The sequence below is a fragment of the Eptatretus burgeri genome, chromosome 10 (assembly GCF_056783735.1).
Source record: "Eptatretus burgeri isolate ZD-2024b chromosome 10, Ebu_testis_v1, whole genome shotgun sequence".
Taxonomy (NCBI): Eukaryota; Metazoa; Chordata; class Myxini; order Myxiniformes; family Myxinidae; genus Eptatretus; species Eptatretus burgeri.
Genome location: NC_140970.1, coordinates 82,759,902 through 82,779,991, shown reverse-complemented (window position 1 = coordinate 82,779,991; position 20,090 = coordinate 82,759,902). Strand labels below are relative to the sequence as shown.

At 42.0% G+C, this 20,090-nt stretch overlaps 1 protein-coding gene across 1 annotated transcript in view; it reads left to right on the top strand.

Moving 5' to 3' along the window:
- STAB2 (stabilin 2) overlaps positions 1 to 20,090 on the top strand; it is a 426,796-nt gene that overhangs the window by 87,638 nt on the left and 319,068 nt on the right. Inside the window, exons 4-11 of the mRNA XM_085899123.1 lie at positions 876 to 961; positions 8,023 to 8,092; positions 9,786 to 9,881; positions 10,194 to 10,310; positions 10,409 to 10,608; positions 10,769 to 10,899; positions 13,222 to 13,355; positions 19,037 to 19,119. Of these exons, the coding sequence (XP_085755249.1) occupies positions 876 to 961; positions 8,023 to 8,092; positions 9,786 to 9,881; positions 10,194 to 10,310; positions 10,409 to 10,608; positions 10,769 to 10,899; positions 13,222 to 13,355; positions 19,037 to 19,119 (917 nt within the window). The remainder of the gene's footprint in view (positions 1 to 875; positions 962 to 8,022; positions 8,093 to 9,785; positions 9,882 to 10,193; positions 10,311 to 10,408; positions 10,609 to 10,768; positions 10,900 to 13,221; positions 13,356 to 19,036; positions 19,120 to 20,090) is intronic.

Below are 20,090 nucleotides of genomic sequence, written 5' to 3'. Positions count from 1 at the left end.
TATATATATATATATATATATATATATATATATATATATATATATATATATATATATATATATACCGGGCATAGTGGCGTGCGCCTGCAATCTGGCTACTCGGAGGCTTAGGTTGGAGGATCGCTTGAGGACGGGCGCTCTGCGCAGGGCCGCGCTATGAGAGGGTGTTGGGCAGCCCAGAATCATGGCGAAACCCAATCCTTATCCCTGTGTCGTAAGAGGCGACCAGGATTGCGTCAGGAAGGGCATCCGACGTAAAACCTATGCCAAATCAGTATGCGGATCATAACGGATGATCCGCTGTGGCGACCCCTAATGGGAGCAGCCGAAAGAAGAACATATATACATATACACACACACACACACACACACACACACACACACACACACACACACACACACACACACACACACACATACTCTCATACAGGAAATATATAAATTATTTATATGAAATAAGTCCCCACATTGGAGGCTAATATGAAGAATCTTGGGGTGACCCACATGGCCTCTTATTTACAGGCAAAATCTCAATCAAAACGGGTGGAATGCATGGCGGGCACCACCTGTTGGTCAGCCCCATTGCAGTGAGTGTCATTGTGGCATTTGGATTCATGGTTATCATTCCAGTTGAGGCACTTTTTGGATATAATTACTCACAGGAGGGGTTGTCAGCTCAACTCATTGGAGGAATACACTATGAGAAAGATGGCTTCTTTATTATTATCTAATCATTTTCACAAATTTTGTCCAGCATCTGTACAGTCTCTGGTCTTTTCTTGAAATAGCAAGGACAACCTTAAATAAGCTACAAGTCATTAAAGTTGCAACCTTTCGTTCTTTCTTTATTCTTGGCATACTTTGTTCTCCCCTAGATTGTCCTGGTGGAGCAGAGAGGCCGTGCAGTGCCAGTGGAAAATGCCTTGATGGGAAGCAAGGCAATGGCACATGTCTTTGCAAGGTGAATCCTGAATCATTTGGATGATGATAATGAAGAATATTGTGATGACGGTACTTTCAAAGGCATATAGCATATCTTTTTGAATTTATTTTCTGCATCTGGAAATAGATAGATTTGAGTGTGAAACTATTTGCATTGAATTTAATGTAATGGCACATATCACGATATGTAGTCCACTATATTTTTCACTCAGTAGAAATAGACTGCATGTGCAGTTGCCACTTTTTGGCTCTTCTAATGAGGCAGCACACTTCTCTTTGAATTATCTTGTCTGAATTTGATAGCTGGCCCAACTGTGAACTGTATTTCTGGTACTTTGCAAATTTTCAAATTCCTGCCTTTACAACTTCTGGTAAGAGCAATGGCAACACAAAGCATACAGTGTATTTTATGCCTCGTGATTGCTTTGGCAGTGTTGATGACCAAAAAAAAAGTGAAGTAATTTTCTGTTGTGAAGCAGCCACTTCCAGACATTTGCATATTTCAAGTAGGGTACCACTCATCCAGTTCCTTGATGTTATTTTCTTTCTTGTAACTTATTGTTATCACTTAGATTTTTAAAGCAGAGCAAAAAGTTGTTTTAATACCAAAATAAACCAGATATTTAGTTTGCTGGCAGAACTTGGAGATGCAAATATGAGACCTAACCTTTGACTTAAAATGATCACCATCATCCATTGTAAGTGAATTTATTATCCCAGATAAATATTGCTTCCAGAATATCAGTAAACTAAAATTTATCATCTCCGCCATCGAAAGTGTATGGAGGTTATGTTTTCACCATTGTCTGTTTGTCTCTTTGTTCGTGGACACGATATCTCAAAAACATAAGGACGAATTCAGATGACATTTGGTGGACAGGTTGGGTGTGTGACACAGACGAATTGATTAGATTTTGGTGAAGATCTGCATCTGGATATGAGAATTTTTTTTAGTGATTCTTCACCATTGAGAGCAAGGGCCAAATATGATATTGTTGCGGTATTCGCGCCCGCCGGCGTGCTGACGGCCACGTAACTCGAATCGCGGCACGTCGCCCACCGGACGGACAATCCAGTCGTGACCCTCTCGGACTAACGCCGGGAACCAGTCACGGGTGGACCTTTCGGTCTCACCGCGATCGAGCCAATCAGCCCCCGCGTGGGATAGGGTTGCTCGCCAAATTCGACCTACCTAAGTACCCACGCGGAGGGTAGACCGGGCGATCGCACCTCGCCGCAGGTCGACTTCGGACACGGGCCACTTAAGCGACCCGTTCCGTACTATCAGAATAACCGAGCGGTGTTATCGTCGACCTCGACGGTTCGATTAATTATCGGGCGTATTCAGCCCACTACCAACCCTTTACGTGAAGCAAGATGGGGATTCAATGGGAGAAATGACGAAGCGAAGCGGGAGAACAGTTCAACACAAAAGCACATTTATTCGCGGCACACGGGAAGCACACATATACAATTCCACCAAATGCACACAGAAAAGACACAATGCAATTTACACAACAAGCAAATGTAAAAGTGAAAACACAATGCAGAGCTAATACCGACTACCGAGCACACGGCAACACTTATACAATTCTACCTCACAGACGGCGCCGACAACACATACCCAAAACCAAGGAAAGAATACCCTCAAGGATGAGGCGGGCCTGAGGCCGAGACCGGGTCACGCCTACCCGTCTGGTGATGAGACGCGGAGCGGCGATGGCGCCCCAACCCCGCGGGCCTCGCGGGCAGTGTCTGGTAGGGGGTGGGAAAGGGGCCCCCTTGGTCGCACTATCTCAGCGCGGGGGGAAACAGGAGGGGGTTGCTGATGCTCGGGGTATAGAGGATCTTTATTATCCCTGGTGTGCGTCTCCACCTCGGCCAGGTCGCGCTGTCGGCCTCCCTTGGGTGCAGCTCCCTGCACGACGCGAGCACCCCCTCGTCTGGTGTCGCCGCCTTTCCACAGCTCGTCCCCTCCGTTCCGACTCCAACGCACACGACGAGCAGCTCCACCGCCCGCGAAGTCTTGACCCTCTGCTTCCGACTCTCCTACTCTCCGCCTCTGGACTCTCCGACTCTCCTCTGACTGACGAACACGGTCCTTTTATCCCCCCCGTAGCTTCGCCTTTGACCCCCTCCCTTTGACCTTTCACCTCGCTCCCCATTGGCCCGAGAAAAAGTGGGCGTGAAGGCTTTTTGATCCACAAATTTGCATATATCGATCGTCCTGTAGGCGGGGCCAAATCGCCCCTCGCTCACCGATTGGACGGCAAAAAGTGGGCGTGTGTCGTTTTTGATCCGTTTTTGAAGCACAAAATCCGTGATTTTGTACACGCTGTTCGACGCGCGCCCTGCACGAGTCCAACACCGGTACCCACAGCGGGGCAAGAACGGTGGCGATGCTACGGTTGCGAGGTGTGACGTGAAGGTCGTGGCGGTTGTGGTGAAGCGGCGTTGTGGTTGGTGGTTGATGTTGTGATTGTGGTGGTAATCATGGCGGTTGGTCCAAATTAAAGATAGTAAAAGAAAAACGGCTATCCTGAAGAGTCGCAGCACGCATAAATGACATGTATTCCCACTAGACAACGGGTTTGGACCTAACTACACATGTACTTACCGAGATACCTCACCTAAGGGACCTGAATGGTGGTTTGCGAATTTGGTAACCACAACAATATATAGCATGATATCTCAAAAAATTATGGACGGATTATGACAAAACTTGGTGGATTACTTGGGTTGATGATGAGAACAGACCGAGTAGATTTTGGTTAGGGTCTGGATGCAGATATGGCCTATCAGTGGGATACAAAATGTAAACTGTTCAGCCTGGTGGAGGTATGTGCTCTCCAAGTGCCATTCTAGTTTTACATGTTGCAATAATGCTGCTGGGTTATGTCAGATTTTCTTTGATGCTGAAAAATTTATTGGGGAAGTAATAGTGAACGCTGTTATGAATAGAAAAGTGAAGAGCAAATTTTTCCATTTCGTTATCAAGTTAGATTGGGCCTCGACTGCAGATTATGTAAATGGCAAAGAATAATGCTGAAAAGCCGACGATGAAGGGACCGAGATGGTTAAGAAATATACAGTCCTTAACAAGAAAGAGCAAAAAAGAGATTGCAGACCCTCACCAGGACTTGATTTATATGATGTATTTTGTGTGGAAAATAAATGGAAGGATGTACTAAATGGATGGTTGTTTAATGCAAATGAAATGTCTAAATGGTCTAATTGTAAATGTGTAAAAGTCAAATGGTCTGACGGTTTGAAGGTTGAAAGGTCGATGAAGGTCTAAATGTGTCTAAATGGTCTAAAGGGTGTTAAAAGGTCACAAGGGTCGAAAGAGTAGAATTTGAGGTCTTATGGGTTGGAATTGTCTGAAGGTGTTTAAATAGTCTTAAAATGTCGAAAAAGGGTCTAAAGATCATAGGGATCCACATGGTATTATAAGGACTGAAATGTGTGAAGGTCTAAGTTTAGAAAGGAGTCTAAGGGTTTTCAGGGTTCTAAAGGGTCTAAGAAGATATTTTTGGTCAAAGAGGATCTAAAGGGGCTTAGATGTCAAAGGGATTTAAAGGGTATAAAGGGGTCTATAGGGGCTATAAGGTCTTAGGGGTCTAAAATGGTCTTAGTGGGGTTTTAGAGGTCCAGATGGTCTTATGGGTCTACAGGGTCTTTTGGGTCCTCTGGGTCTTTTGGGTCTTTTGGGTCCTCTGGGTCTTTTGGGTCCTCTGGGTTTTTTGGGTCCTCAGGGTCTTTTGGATCTTCGGGGTCGTTTGGGCCCTCGGGGTCATATGGGTCTTCAGAGTCTTTTATGTTCTCTGGGTCCTTGGGTCTTCTGGGTCCTCAGGATCTTTTTGGTATTTTGGGTCTTCGGGGTCATTTGCGTCCTCAGGTCTTTTTTTTGTATACATTATCGAGGCTTGTATGAGAGCTGACATACAACGCACAGCAAGGGGGCATGAGACAAGAGGGGTGGGAGAGGGAAGGACAAAACAGTGGGGAACAGAGACATTAGGAGATCTGTGGAAGGGAGAGGGATGGGCTGGGGAACACAGGGTATACAATATGGATATTACAGGGACTTTCAGGAAGGAAAGCAGGGAATTTGAAGGAGGTGGGTTTGGAGTGGATTAACGGGGGGTAGAAAAGATCGAGGATTTGGATGAGGGACGATAAGAGGTGGTGGTGAACAGCTGTTTTGAAGGCCTGGAGGGAAGAATGGGACTGAGCAGAGTGAGGGAATTTATTCCAAAGATGGGAAAAAAGAGGAATGAAAGAGTGAAGGTGAGCAGTGATTCGTGGTGTTGTAGTTTTACCAGAAGGGAGCAGTTGGCGGACCTTGAGTGCCCTGCGGAAATATGGCGGGGACATGTCGCAGACAGAGAGGGGGACGAGACTGGAGAGGAGACGGTGGAAGACAGAAAGACCACCGACCTGCCTGCGGTGAGAGAGTGAGAGACCCAAAGACTCAGCCTCATCTTGGGAGATACCAATCATCCGAAATGCCTTGGTTTCTACAGCGTGAAGCTGAGAAAGGTGGGAGGGAGGAGCACCAGCCCAGAGAAGAGAGCAGTACTCCATTAGATCTTTTGGGATCTTTTGGGTCCTCAAGATCCTCGTCTTTTGGATCCTTGGAGTCTTTTTGGGTCATTTGCGTCCTTGGGGTCTTTTGGGTGTTTTGGGTCCTCAGGATCCTCGTCTTTTGGATCCTTGGAGTGTTTTGGCTCATTTGGGTCCTTGGGGTCTTTTGAGTGTTTTGGGTCCCCGGGGTCTTTTTCGTCCTCTGTGTCTTTTGTGGATCTTCGTTGTCCTTAAGCTCTTTGTAGTCTTAATGGATTTCAGGGTTGTAAAGGTTCTAAAGGTTGTTTGGGGTCTGAAAGAGTCCTAGGGTGTAAAGGGTCTCATGTAATTCATGTCAATACTCACATTATGTGTGGACAAACAAACAAGAAGAAGATGTCATGCATAGCACGGTACTTGTAAAATCCATAAAACAAATTTGACTTCAAAAATAATTGGTGGTTTAATTCAATGACCAAATATGGAACTCTTCTTAAAATTTTAAGGCAATCAGATGGAAATTTACAATTTTTGAAATTCAGCCAATGTTGACCTTTTGGACTATGTTGACCTCAAAAACAATTGGCTTCTTCCTGATGACAAACTCTACCATGTGGTGAAGTAGCATGAGGATCGGTTAAAATTTGTGACCTGTAGGTGATATACAGACAGACAGACAGACAGATAGAATAACAAGAAAAAGACGTCGTGCAGAGCACGATACTTGCAAAATCCACCCCCCCTCTCTAAAGGTTGCCATGGATACATCAAATTGTCCATTTCATGAAGATTTAAATTGACAATCTTAATCAAAGCTCAGGTCAATCGTATGAAAATTTATTATTTTTCAGATTTATATTGATGATTTTAGAAGTTTGACCTTCAGTTGATCTTTGACCTTTTGACCTCAAAAATAGTTGTTTCCCCAACTCAGTAATGTACCATGCAATTGCTGTTTAATTTTCAAGTCAATCGGATGAAAATTGACAATTTTTCAGATAAAAATTGATGATTTTAGAAGTATGACCTTGAGTTGAACTTTGACCTTTTGACCACAGAAATAGTTGGTTTTCCAATTAATTGATGCAATATGCAAATCTTGTTGAAATTTCAAGTCAACCGGATGAAAAATGATGATTTTAGAAATTTGACCTCAATCAATAGGCTTCTCAGTTGAGACGACCTCGACAACTTCGTAAAGTTTCATGACGATCGGTTTAGAATTGTGACCTGTCAGTGATAAACAGACAGACAAACAAACAGCCAAAATAACAAAATCGACTGACCAATATACTTGAAAAGTCTTCCATTTTGCAAGTAACAAACAAACGGATAGATAAAAGGAACCTAAATGTAATACCCTCTCCACCAGGTATGCCTGGTGTTGGCTTAATGGTTAGAGTGGTGGGCTTGGGATCCAAGGGTCCTGGGTTCAAATCCAGCTCAGCTGTTCAATTAATACCGGTTGGGGTTAACTCGGCCTGTCATCCTTCTGAGGTCGGCAAAATGAATGCCAGCTTGCTGGTATACTGTGTCGGAGTGGTGACCCGTCCAGGATTGTGCCCAAGAGCCAAGGAGATTGTTTAAGCAGCACCAACTCTCTGCACAGAGTATGGTCCCAATGTTCTCCTCCTCAAGCGAGGGTAATAGTCAGTGAGGCAATGGATGAGTATATATTGCATGCTTAGCTTGGACACGTGTTGCAATGTCTAAGCATATCCTTCCTTCATGTAATACACCTGCAAAGATATAAATTGAACACAATTCCCAGCTTTTCATGGAAATTCACTTTTTCTTCCAAAAGTCGTCATCATCATCATCCATTTTGGGTCAATGACTCATGAGCATGTTGGATTTTGACCAATTTTTTATAAACCAACTGAACAGGCCAAATATTAATTTGAGCTCAAACTACAGTTATTAGAAATCAAATAAACAGTCTGGAAAAAATAAAAATAAAAAAAGCAAATCAATATTATCAGGTCAAAATTTAATTTGAAATTTTGAAGAAATCTTGACCTTCAACACGTCTCTTCTCTATTAGGTGCAGCTGAGGCAGTATTTATTGTGAGCAGTGACATTTCAGATCTAACAGCATATGAAGTTGCCTTTACTCGTATGCAAATGATACTCCATGAGGAAATAGTTGTGCTGTGAGCCTTTAACATCTCCCTCCCCGTCCTCCGACACACACGGTTCCCTGCATTTCTTACTACTTGGTATTCAGCAGTAAAACAGTCATGCAGTCAGTCAGGTAGAAATTCATTTTATCATTCATTAAAACTGCATTGTTCATCAAATGGTGTTGCAGAGATCATCTTTAACCTGCACCAAATGCTGTGCCTCATGAACTTCTCTTCGGTAATATTTTAACTCGTTAATGTGATTTTAAAAACCTTTCAAAACTCAGCCTGAATCAAAGATGTCAACAAATTCAAACTTTTTTTTCCATTGATCTCTCACCTTGGCATTTGTCCTTTCATTGTTTGATTCTCTAAATGCTTTGTGCTGCAGCCCCATTTTTCAGGTACAGCTTGTGAACTTTGCTCGAGTCCCAACTTTTATGGTGCAAACTGCACTCAAGGTTTGTAATATGCCACATAAGTAGTTACCTTGCCACTTTTTAGTTCCCACCCAAGTGTCATCTGGGCTGGGGGCTTGTATTTTGGGTCGTGTCCGCCCGCATGCGTCTCCGTCCACAGCCTCTGCTGTACTCAAATGATTTGACGCATTTCTTTCACATCATTTCTTTCACACGTAAGCAATCATATTTGGGCAACGAGGCATGTCAGATGATTTTGGGATCGGAACCACTTGGGAATTTTTGGAGTTAAAACAAAACTGTCACAGGAGAGAACAGTACAGATGGTTTATGCTTTAAGGAACCATTATTTTATACACTTTACCATCTCCACTCCCAACATACAATTTTTAATCATTTATTTATGTACATTTTATCATCTGCACTTCCGACATACAACTTTTAATTATTTATTCATGTACATTTTATCATCTGCACTACCAACATACAACTTTTAATTATTTATTTATGTACATTTTATCATCTCCACTACCAACATCCCACTTTTATTCATTTATTTATGTACATTTTATCATCTGCACTACCGACATACAACTTTTAATTATTTATTCATGTACATTTTATCATCTCCACGACCAACATCCCACTTTTAATCATTTCTTTATGTGCATTTTATCATATGCACCATACAACTTTTACAACTTTTAATAACTTTTAATTATACATGCAACTTTTAATTATTTATTCATGTACATTTTATCATCTCCACGACCAACATCCCACTTTTAATCATTTCTTTATGTACATTTTATCATATGCACCATACAACTTTTACAACTTTTAATAACTTTTAATTAACTTTTAATGAAACATACAACTTTTAATTATTTATTCATGTACATTTTATCATCTCCACGACCAACATCCCACTTTTAATCATTTCTTTATGTACATTTTATCATCTGCACCATACAACTTTTACAACTTTTAATAGCTTTTAATTAACTTTTAATTATACATACAACTTTTAATTATTTATTCATGTACATTTTATCATCTCCACGACCAACATCCCACTTTTAATCATTTCTTTATGTACATTTTATCATCTGCACCATACAACTTTTACAACTTTTAATAACTTTTAATAAACTTTTAATTAGACATACAACTTTTAATTATTTATTTATGTACATTTTATCATCTCCACTACCAACATCCCACTTTTAATCATTTCTTTATGTACATTTTATCATCTGCACCATACAACTTTTACAACTTTTAATAACTTTTAATTAACTTTTAATTAGACATACAATTTTAATCATTTCTTTATGTACATTTTATCATCTGCACTACCGACATACAACTTTTAATTATTTATTCATGTACATTTTATCATCTCCACGACCAACATCCCACATTTAATTATTTATTTATTTATGTACACTTTATCATCTCCACTACCTCCATCCCACCTTTAATCATTTATTTATTTATGTACACTTTATCATCTACACCACTTATTTATTTATTCAGTGAATTATCCTTATAAATGTAAAATTTCATTACCTTTTCCTTGAACATATCCTCGATATGAAGAATCATGACAATTTTACCTCTTTGCATGTTGCTGGCATTTCTTCTTAAGTGGGTATCACTTAAGTGGAGGACCTATGTTTTGTTATGCTTTTTCTTTCACACTTCTTATGCTGTCTTTTTAATTGTATGTTAGAGTGTTTATGTGTACATGGAGTTTGCCAGAGTGGACCAACTGGTGATGGCCAATGCATCTGTAATTCGGGCTACGTTGGACAACAATGTGATAATGGTAAGAAATGGGGGGCTGAGATGAGAATGAAATTAAGTTGACAGCTAGAGTAGAGCCAAGATATAATGTGGCCATCATTGGTTTTTTTTTTTGTATCTCTGCAGATTCATAAAGACAGACGAGTCCAAACATTGCTTAATGCATGCATTTGTCCCAGCTTTAATAAGTCTCAGCTACCAACTCGTCGTTAAAATGGCCACAGGGAAGGTTTATTAAGACATAATGTTCCTTTTATCTGAGTCTGATTTTCAAATATTTTGCTTAGCAATTCTGTTGCATGTTAATATGATTCTGTGTCTTCCTTATGGGCAGCCAAGCCAGAGTGCTTGGCACTGAAATGTCACAAACACGCTCATTGTGTTAGCAAAGAAGGGGCTCTCGCGTGTCGCTGTCGACCTGGATTCTCAGGCAATGGCAAACAGTGCCAGGGTATGTTCAATCTACTATGCATCTGGAATGCATCACCAGCTCTTAAAGAGTTCTTTGTATCGAATGCTCATTATCAATGCTCTCATTTCCCATCTCAGAAATCAACCCCTGTGAGACACAAGTCTGTGATCCTCATGCCAACTGCGAGTATCTGGGACCGGGAAGTCACTCTTGTCATTGCCAACCAGGATATCGAGGGGACGGTCGTGTTTGCATGGCTGTGGATCCATGTGTAGAACCAGGGCATGGGGGCTGTCCTGTGAACTCGACACTATGTGTCTATTATGGCCCTGGCAAGGTGAGCTGAGGGAGTGGCATTGTCAAACTTTTGTAAAGGCAACATAAGACATTGATGGAAACGTTTGGAAGGCCTTGTTCTTATAATTGTGTTCTCATGTTTTTGTCAATGTTTTAATGATTCTGTGAAATTGTTTTAAGGAGGATCTTTTGCCTTACAGTCATATTGCAAGTGCTGGGATGGCTATGAGAACCTGCAGGCAGGCATCGGTTGTCGTCCCATTGATGTGTGCAAAACCAACAACACGTGTCATACAAATGCTGACTGTTTCTCCACTCGGGGCACCATTGAGTATGTTGCACTTTTTTATCTGTTACTACCATCACATTACATGCTATACATACTCTACTACTTTGTGAGTCCAAGTTTGCTGCTTTTAAATACCAAAATTAATTGGGGTTTTTTTGTATACATTGTCGAGGCTCGTATAAGAGCAAACACACAGAACATATAACAAAGGGAGGAGGAGTCAAGAGGGAGTGAGAGGGAAGCAAACAACAGTGGGGAACAAGGGCATTAGGAGGAGTGTGGAAGGAAGAGGGATGGTGCAGGGTACACAGGGTAAACAAGATGGACACTACAGGAACTTTCAGGAATGAAAGCAGGGAATTTGAAGCAGGTGCGTTTGGGGTGGATTCATGAGGGTAGAAAAGATCATGGTTTTGGATGGGGGAAGATAAGAGATGGTGGTGAACAGCTGTTTTGAAGACCTGGAGGGAAGAATGGGATTGAAGAGAGTATGGGAGCTTGTTCCAAAGGCAGGAAAAAAAGAGGAATGAAAGAATGAAGGAAAGAGGGAAGGCAGGTGAATTCCCCATCTCATATTCGTCCTTTAAAAAAATGAAACACATGAAAGTTATATATTGTTTCGGTTTAATGGGATAATACGCAACTTTCAAAATTATGTAATCCGGCCCAGAATGCTCAATGTGCTTGCGCAGAAACATCACGAAATGGCATTCTCCAGGGTACCATGAAATCCATTGTGTGGTTGAGATAAGGATTGTTACCTTAAATGCCTCACAAAGCTTCCAAAAAATATAATAAAAAGCCAAAAACACTTGGAAAAGTACCTGTTTGGAGAAAAGGCTGTGTCTCTGCACAACAACAATGAAAGACAGGGAGAACCTTCTCAGCTCGCTGAATGGGCAGCTGCCCGTTCGGCAATGTCGTGACCATGTGGGTTGGTTTCATGCCCGAGTGGATGGGCGTGTGCTACACAAATCCCCAACGGATCGCTACCAGTGAATGGACTGATGGACTGTGTATGTGGATTAGGTGTTTCTAAACACTGATTGAGGGGGGGGGGGGTGGACATGTCTGGTGGTTGTGAATGTACAGTGCAAGTTTAAATGGTGATATTTACTATTAATCATGCTGGGAGGTGGGAGGAGCGATCGGAGCTGTGAGGTCTGTTATAATTACATGGTTTGTTTGGTTCCGGGACCACAAGATAAATTAAACTAGATTTTTGCATCTATTGCTAAGAGGAGAAGCCTGTGTCTGTTTTTTGTGTGTGTGTGTGTTTAAATATATATAAATATATATATATATATATATATATATATATATATATATATATATATATATATATATATATATATATATATATATATATTAGTATGCATCATCTGCACCTGCGAGTTTGTATTGTCAGGAAATTATAGGAACTCAACACCTCTCATCTGTAGATATTTCTCATTTTTTCAGGAATTGATAAATTATGGTTAACCACCTTGAAATCGCCACTCTCTTATCTAAATTCTGAAAATAATGTTGAAAAGAGTATTCGAATTACGGATTTTTCGCTAGTAATGTTAAGTTAAAAGTGCTGTGTGAGTAGATCCGAATCAGTGTAAACACACACACACCGCACATGTGCAAAAAGGCCATGTTTAGCATTCATAGTTCATATCCAAAGTCGCATATTGTCACTAGTTTAAATTGTACGTCGGCCTGCTTCTCTCTTGCTCTTCCTGTACCAAATTATTTTTGCCATCTCGTATTAGTCCTTCAAAAAATAAAATAATTTGTACCTCTCTGCAGATGCATTTGCACCTCTCCCCTCCACCCCACCCATTCCTCCCACCCTCCCCCCTCCCAACAATGGTCCATACAACAAACACTGGCATGATCTCATTAATATCATTGTTTTATGCATATCCATTTTGACATATTCGTGTCAATAGGAAGTACTTTTAGGCTGAATTAACCTGGTGCAAAACATCAGCAAACATTTTAGTTGGGAATTACTTTGTTATCGGACAACTTTCAAGAAAGAAATGTGGCCTCCCAGATAGCTAGGCAGGGCAAATTGATGTAGGGGTGGTCTACCTCACAAGAACCTCTCATGTAGAACAATGAATTCCATAATTCAGGTCTTGCAGAAAACGAGATGACAAAGAAAAATAACTTGCAGCAGCCAACTTAAATATTCATCATCATTGACTCAGCTTTCTCCTGAACATCACATCCACAACTTCCAGTGTAATTATTGTAAAACTTTTCTTTCCAATGTGACAACGTTTCTTGCTCGGAAACCATTCGGTGAAAACAAGATTGCAGACAGGCATTTTGGTTGTTAGCCAATATGTTTTCACATTTATTTTCCAGGTGTATTTGCCGATCAGGCTATGTGGGAGATGGCCAGTTTTGCTATGGATCCCTCACGGACAGACTCGAAAAGCTGAACACAAGATTCAACAACCGCTGGAATGGTCGACTTTCAAATTCAATCCTACTCTTCAGTAAGATAACTGCACAGCCAACTCTTTCGTGCAAACCATTATGTATTACCATTATCAACAAACATTTATGCAACAACATACAGGATGTTCCAAAAATACCCAGACAACTTTAGTTGTTAATATATTTACAACCACAAATGATAAAATGATACCTCTTGGTTTATATGATACAGAATCTCATAAATTTTGCGTATACCATGAATACACTTCAATATGAGCTCTGTTTGTCACGTGCATGACATCAAGGTGGTACACGAGTTCTTGCCATGTTTGGCTCAGCATGTTTGTGTCCACCAATGTGCATGCAGCTGTGATCTGAGAACGAAGATCCTGTAGGATTGCCACCTTGGTGTTGCAGACATATATCTTAGACATACCCCCACAGAAAAAAATAAAGGGGGGGGGTATGTCTGGTGATTGTGGGGAGGGGGCGGGGGCAGGCGGTTGGTCCAACTCGGACAATCCATCGACCTGGAATTTTTTTCATTCAGGACGGCTCGAACGACTCAGGCCCAATGAGGGGGAGCGCCATCCTGTTGAAAAGTGATATCGGGTTGCAGTTCCTCAATCTGTGAGAAGGCGAATCCTTCCAACATGTTCATGTAAATTGTTAAGGTCACTGTATCCTCTGCAAAGAAAACCGGACCCACCAAGTGGTCATGGAGAAGGCCGCACCACACATTGACCTTTGGACTGTCACATTTGTGTTCAATGACTATATGGGGATTTTCAGAACCCCAGATCCTCACATTGTGTCTGTTGTTCTTCCCTGATACATGGAGGCAAGCTTCGCCTGTGAACATGACCTTTTTCGGGTAATCTTAATCATCCTCTATGCGACAACATTTCCAAGGCAAACACCTTCCATTTGAGTCCATCATTTGGTTTGAGTTCTTGCAGAATCTGCATCTTATAGGCGTAAAGCTTCAGTCTTTTCTGCAAAATCCTGTGTACAGTGGTGGTTGGTTGCCCCAGTTGTCTGGATGCGCATCAAATTGATTTTCTGTGACTTTGTTGAAATGATTGATGGTTCAACGCCTGCTGCACTTTTATTTGGTTGACCGGTACTTTTCTGTTTCTGACAACTTCCAATCTCCTTAAAACTCTTGTACCACTCTCTGATACTCGTCCACGATGGCAGATTCCTTCCATACCTGGTAAGGAAATTACGCTGAACTTGCTTGGCGGATCTAATCTCGATGAACCATTTGACGTGCTAACCTTTCTCCTGCGGAGTCACCAATTTCTTTACATTGAGCCACTAGATCTGAAAATAAAGAAAACATGAGTTTCTGCATCATATAAAATGGAGGGTATCATTGTATCGTTTGTGGTACTAAATATATTAAAGAGCAGGTTTTGGGTCGCTGATGACTTCGCGTGATTCGAAGGTTGTAATCACATTAATAATCGTTGTGCATTTATTTTCTTACATTTGAAACTCAAAATATGCTAAAATTGGCTTTTAAGTCAAAACTTTTGTCAGTGATCGAAAAACAGTCCGGAAGTTACCGAAGATGCTATGACGTCACGTTCTCCAAAACCTTCGTGAACATTCGGAAATTGCGTGTGAACAATGGCGAGATGCGAATCAGAGAGTGATTTCAGCGGCGATGAAATTGAGTGTTTTCATTCCGATATTGCCGAGGACGAGTCAGAGGATGATGGGAATTTATACTGTGATTGGACACTGAGTGCTCACAGCACAGTGGCCAGTGTCGGGTGTGTGAGGAGCGTGTGTCCTCAACAACTCAACTCTGTGTCCTCAACAAGGCTCTCTTTACCCACACCACTCACTGGTCCACATTGATCTCTCACCAACTGTTCAAGAAACATGTGCAAACTATTACACATCAAATATCAGTGCCATCGGAATTTAATTGAAATATAATTTGCAACATATCAGACTGTCCATTTGTCAGCTCTCACCCTGGCACATGTGAGCTTATCCACAGCACGTCGTCGCTTCTTCCCAGGAACCTTGTCAGTATGCTGAGGAGAGTGTGACACAGTGTGAGAAGATGAAGCAGGAGCCAGTTGAGCAGGAGAAGGCTGAATGGTGGGCACAGCGTCATGCTTAAGTCTCACTTGAGAAGTTGTTTTGAAACCGAGCTCACTCATTGCGTTGCCTTCGTAATCCTCGGCTGTGAAATGGTCACCACAAATGACAAGTCTATCCAAAGGGTCATCTTTACCCGTTTTCTTTGGGGGAAAATTCGCCCGTTTTGTTTGGACAAATCTTATCCACTGCCGGCGAATGCTTAATTCCTTCGGGAATCGGTGGGAGCGATTACCCGTTTTCCAGCCATTTTCGCAAAACATGATGACACACGTACGAGGCATGATGTACAAATATCCAAATAACTTTGTTCTACAATAATTCAAAATAAAAAAGGATAATATAGACAGTTGCAAGCGCAAAAAAAGCGAAAACGGCCCGCTCAACTCGACACTTCTTCATTGAGTGAGTGGGCGTCCACTTTGTTTTGGAGAACGTGACGTCACCATCCATATATGGCACGCGGCTGTTTTTTTCAACAGCCTCGAGAAATAACAACTTCGGAGTTAAATTTCATTAATTTTCCCAATTGTTAGGCAACCACAATAGTTTGCATCAAACTATTTAATGCACATATAATCATGTTGATAAATTTTCAGAACATGTTTGGTGACCCGCAACCTGCTCTTTAGGCATAGGTCACATTTGCTCTATGGCAAGGATACGGCGGTCGTACGCCCTCTGAATTGACAGAAACGTGCGGCGGCCGCAGAGAAACTGAGGTGGCCCCAGTGAGGCCCTACGCCGTTTGGCTATATTTTACAGGCCGTAGGTCGCCGTGGAATTATAGCGCGGAGTTATAACTTTTTTTCATTTCTACGTTCGCCGAAACAATTCGACAAGCCAAGCTATGACGTAGATGTGTTCCACGTCGACCGTACGTATGGCGTACGGTGGGCTTGCGTTATTCGTGCGGCTGCTGTATTCTCAATGAAAAATGAATTTTCCCAACCCCCAAAAAATTATGGCGGCCGCACTATTTCCACGGTCGCCGTATGGTGGCCTTGCGGTCTGTGTGACTACCTGCGGGCAACGTAGGGTCGACGCACGGTTCCCCTACGCCCGCTGTGCACCTACGTACGTCCTCCATGGCAGTCTGTGTCTACCGTGCGTCCACCGTGCGCTACCGCTAGAGATCGAAGTATAGGTGTTTGTCTATACAGTGGTGCCCCCAGAATCCCAATTTAATTCGTTCCAGGAGGCTGTTCGGATTGCAAAAAGTTCGGATTCCAAAAATATTTTCCCAATCAGAAATAATGGAGTGAATTAATCCGTTCGTGGACCCAAAGAAACCCCACTTTCAAGACACTTTAAACTGAAATTCCCCATGTTTAAGGTAAAATAAGATGAGTAAATGACCTTCGGTGGCGGTGTATTGTATGTAAACTGGTACAATCACCAATCCAAAGGTCCACACAGGCTCGAGCTCCGTCCTGGGTTCCGATCGCTCGCGCACTATGCGAGAGCGCTGCCCCCAGGGCAGCTCATCAAACATGATGCCCGCAGAACCACAATCACTTTCATCAAACTCATCGGGCTGACGTAATCATGGATATTCCAAATTACAACTGGTTTTGCTGTGAAATTCAATCCTTGCCCGACAGTCCGTCACACCACGTGATCGGATTGCTTTTTTTGTTATTAATTAAAACACAAGATGATTAAAAAAACGAACATCACAAATGAAGGTGAAAACACGAGGTAAGGCCTGTCACATTTGGCTCGGCGGCCGGAGGGTCTACAAAATGTACGGGCACGAGCAATTATAAAGAGGCCACAGTATTTCCACGGTCACACAATGTATCAGTCACATGTTTTTAGCAGCGTCTCGCGTTGCGAACGCGGTTCATAGAGAGCTCGGCGTTCTTCTTCTTCTTCTTGTGAAGACAAAACCTTAATCTCGGACTCGGCTCTTGTATATACAAGATCCGGATCGCCTTAAATACTGAGCACATGTACACATCCTAACATAGACGGTGCCTTTTGAGAGCGTCTATCATGAACTTTTAAATATATTCGGAAATTTGCTTTAAAGTTTCGAAAAGTTGACGTTACTATTTAAAGATTATTCCATTTATCGTATTGTAATTGCGTAAATACATTATATATTTCGTAAATACACGATATATCGTAAATACGTAAATACATTATGACGGGTTTCGCTATTGGCTTAATGAAGGCACGTGACGAAATATCGGAAGTTGTTGTTGTTGTTTTTTTTTTTTTTATCCGACAAAACCTTTAGGTTTTGGATGTTGCTCTTGGACACATTTGTCCTTGTTATTTTTCAGGTAGACGCACGGTGTATTTCTAAATTGTGGAGACCGAAAACGTGGGGGTGCCATACGGTGTTTGATTTGATGTCGCACGGTGACCTTAGGGCGTTCCTGCGGCGGCCATAGAATTTTGAAGACAGATGCAAGGTGCCCATAAGGCGACCCTAAGCCGAACGTGCGGCCAGACGGACGGTAATGAATGGGTTAATTTATTTTTTTTTAAACCATTTTTTTTTTAACCAGTTTTTTTTTTCGTCTTGTCGAATTTCTACGGCGAACGTAGAAATGAAAAAAGTTATAACTCCGCGTTATAATTCCGCGGCGACCTTACGGCCTGTAAAAGATAGCGAAACGGCGTAGGGCCTCCCTGAAGCCACCTCAGTTTCTCTGCGGCCGCTGCACGTTTCTGTCAATTCAGAGGGCGTACGGCTGCCGTATCCTCGCCGTAGAGCAAATGTGACTGAGGCCTAAAGTATCGATCGACACACGAGAGATGCTTTCAGGAGGACTTCCACCGACGAACTGAATGAACAAAGCGCGAAGATGCGGCTCGAACAGGTGGGGGAGACATGTGAACAAACATGAACGCTGCGTTGTGTTCGGTTTTTTTTAAATGTATTAGGTTTTTATGGCAAAATTTTCTCAATAATTGTTCGGATTCCGATTTGTTCAAACAATGTGGCGTTCGGATTCTGGGGGCACCACGGTATATTATAGTGATAGTATATTCAGTTATATATACTGGTATATTTTTATTTCAGTAAAAAAAATAACTGGTATATATACCCACTCGTTACCGTCCGTCTGGCCGCACGTTCGCAAAAGGACCCCCCTGCGGTCGCCTTGCGGGCACCTTGCGGGCACATTGCGTCTGCCTTGAAAATTATATTGCCACCGCAGCGACGCCCTAAGGTCACCGTGCGACATCAAATCAAAGACCGTACGGCACCCCCACGTTTTCGGTCTCCACAATTTATAAATACGCCGTGCGGCTCCCCGAAAAATAAAAACATATGTGACTGCTACATTGTGTGACCGTGGAAATACTGCGGCCGCCGTATAATTGCTCGTGGCCACAGATTTTGGAGACCCCACGGCCGCCGTAGCAAATGTGACCTTGGCCTTAACAACCAAAGTTGTCCAGGTCTTTTTGGAACATGCTGTATTTCTATTTTTGTTTGTCTGTCAAAGCTGCCTCTTGCTTTTGAAGTTGTATTCTTTGTTCATTCCTACACACTTCTTCAATGACAGTCTTTTATTTATGCAAACTCATTTGTTCATGTTTATCTACAAAAACCTCCTATATCGTTACATTGTCATTGGCATTCTTTCCATCTCTTCACTAGATAAAGGGCTTCAGTGGGTTCTCAATAACTTGGGCCCATTCACCATATTTGTACCAGTGGATCAGGCCTTCAGGAACATTGATGTGAGTGTTGTTGATTTACATTTTTCTTTATTACCTCTCACAGAAAGTTGTTTTCACCCCTGGATGTCTATGTGGCTCTGTCTGTGAGCAGGATATCTCAAAAAGTTGTGGACAGATTCAGATGAAATTTGGTAGACAGGTTGGGTGTGTGACAAGGACCTTTGGTTAGATTTTGGTGAATATCCGGATCCAGATCCAGATACTAGAATTTTTAATATGATTTTTCACCATTGAGAGATGGGGCCAAAAACGATATAGAGTAAAGCACAATATCTCAGAGTTGTGGAAGTATTTTGACAAAATATGGTGGATGAGTTGGGTAGGTCACAAGAATAGGCTGATTAGATTTTGTTTCAGGTCCGAATTAAGATCTGGCCTATCAATGCAATACAAAAAGTAATGTGTTCAGCCTGGTGGAGGTATGCGCTCTATCAAGTGCCGTTCTTGTGTTCTCCATATTTTTCTAGTATTCTCCAGCACTATCTCTGAGAAGAACTGAGTGCAGTTGCGATGGGGATGCATATCATGCTTGAATTGTGTAGAATTTGCTAAATGAAACAAAAACACAGAAGCACAACCGACTGGAGATTTTGAGAACAAGAGGCTGGAGTCTGACATTTTGGCCACAGAATGTCTGTTGGTAGAACAGTGTTAGCATCTAAGCCAACCCATCCATAATGTCCAAGGGGGCCAATGGCCATTTGAGAAAGCAGCAAAATGATTGCACATTAAATTTTAGACGAACCTGTTTCTAAGAATTGCATCATTAGGTTAATGAGTTATTCCCTAACAATGTTCAATCGAGTTGAAAATAATGCACAGGCATTTTCTATTGTGTTTTTACTGTTGTCGGTGACACAAAAGGAGACGGTATTGTTTTAAACGATGTGTCTCATCAACATATATTTTGGAAGTACTCTTAAGGAGCTGATGATGCACCCCCAGTATCATCAACACACTCTACAGAAGTC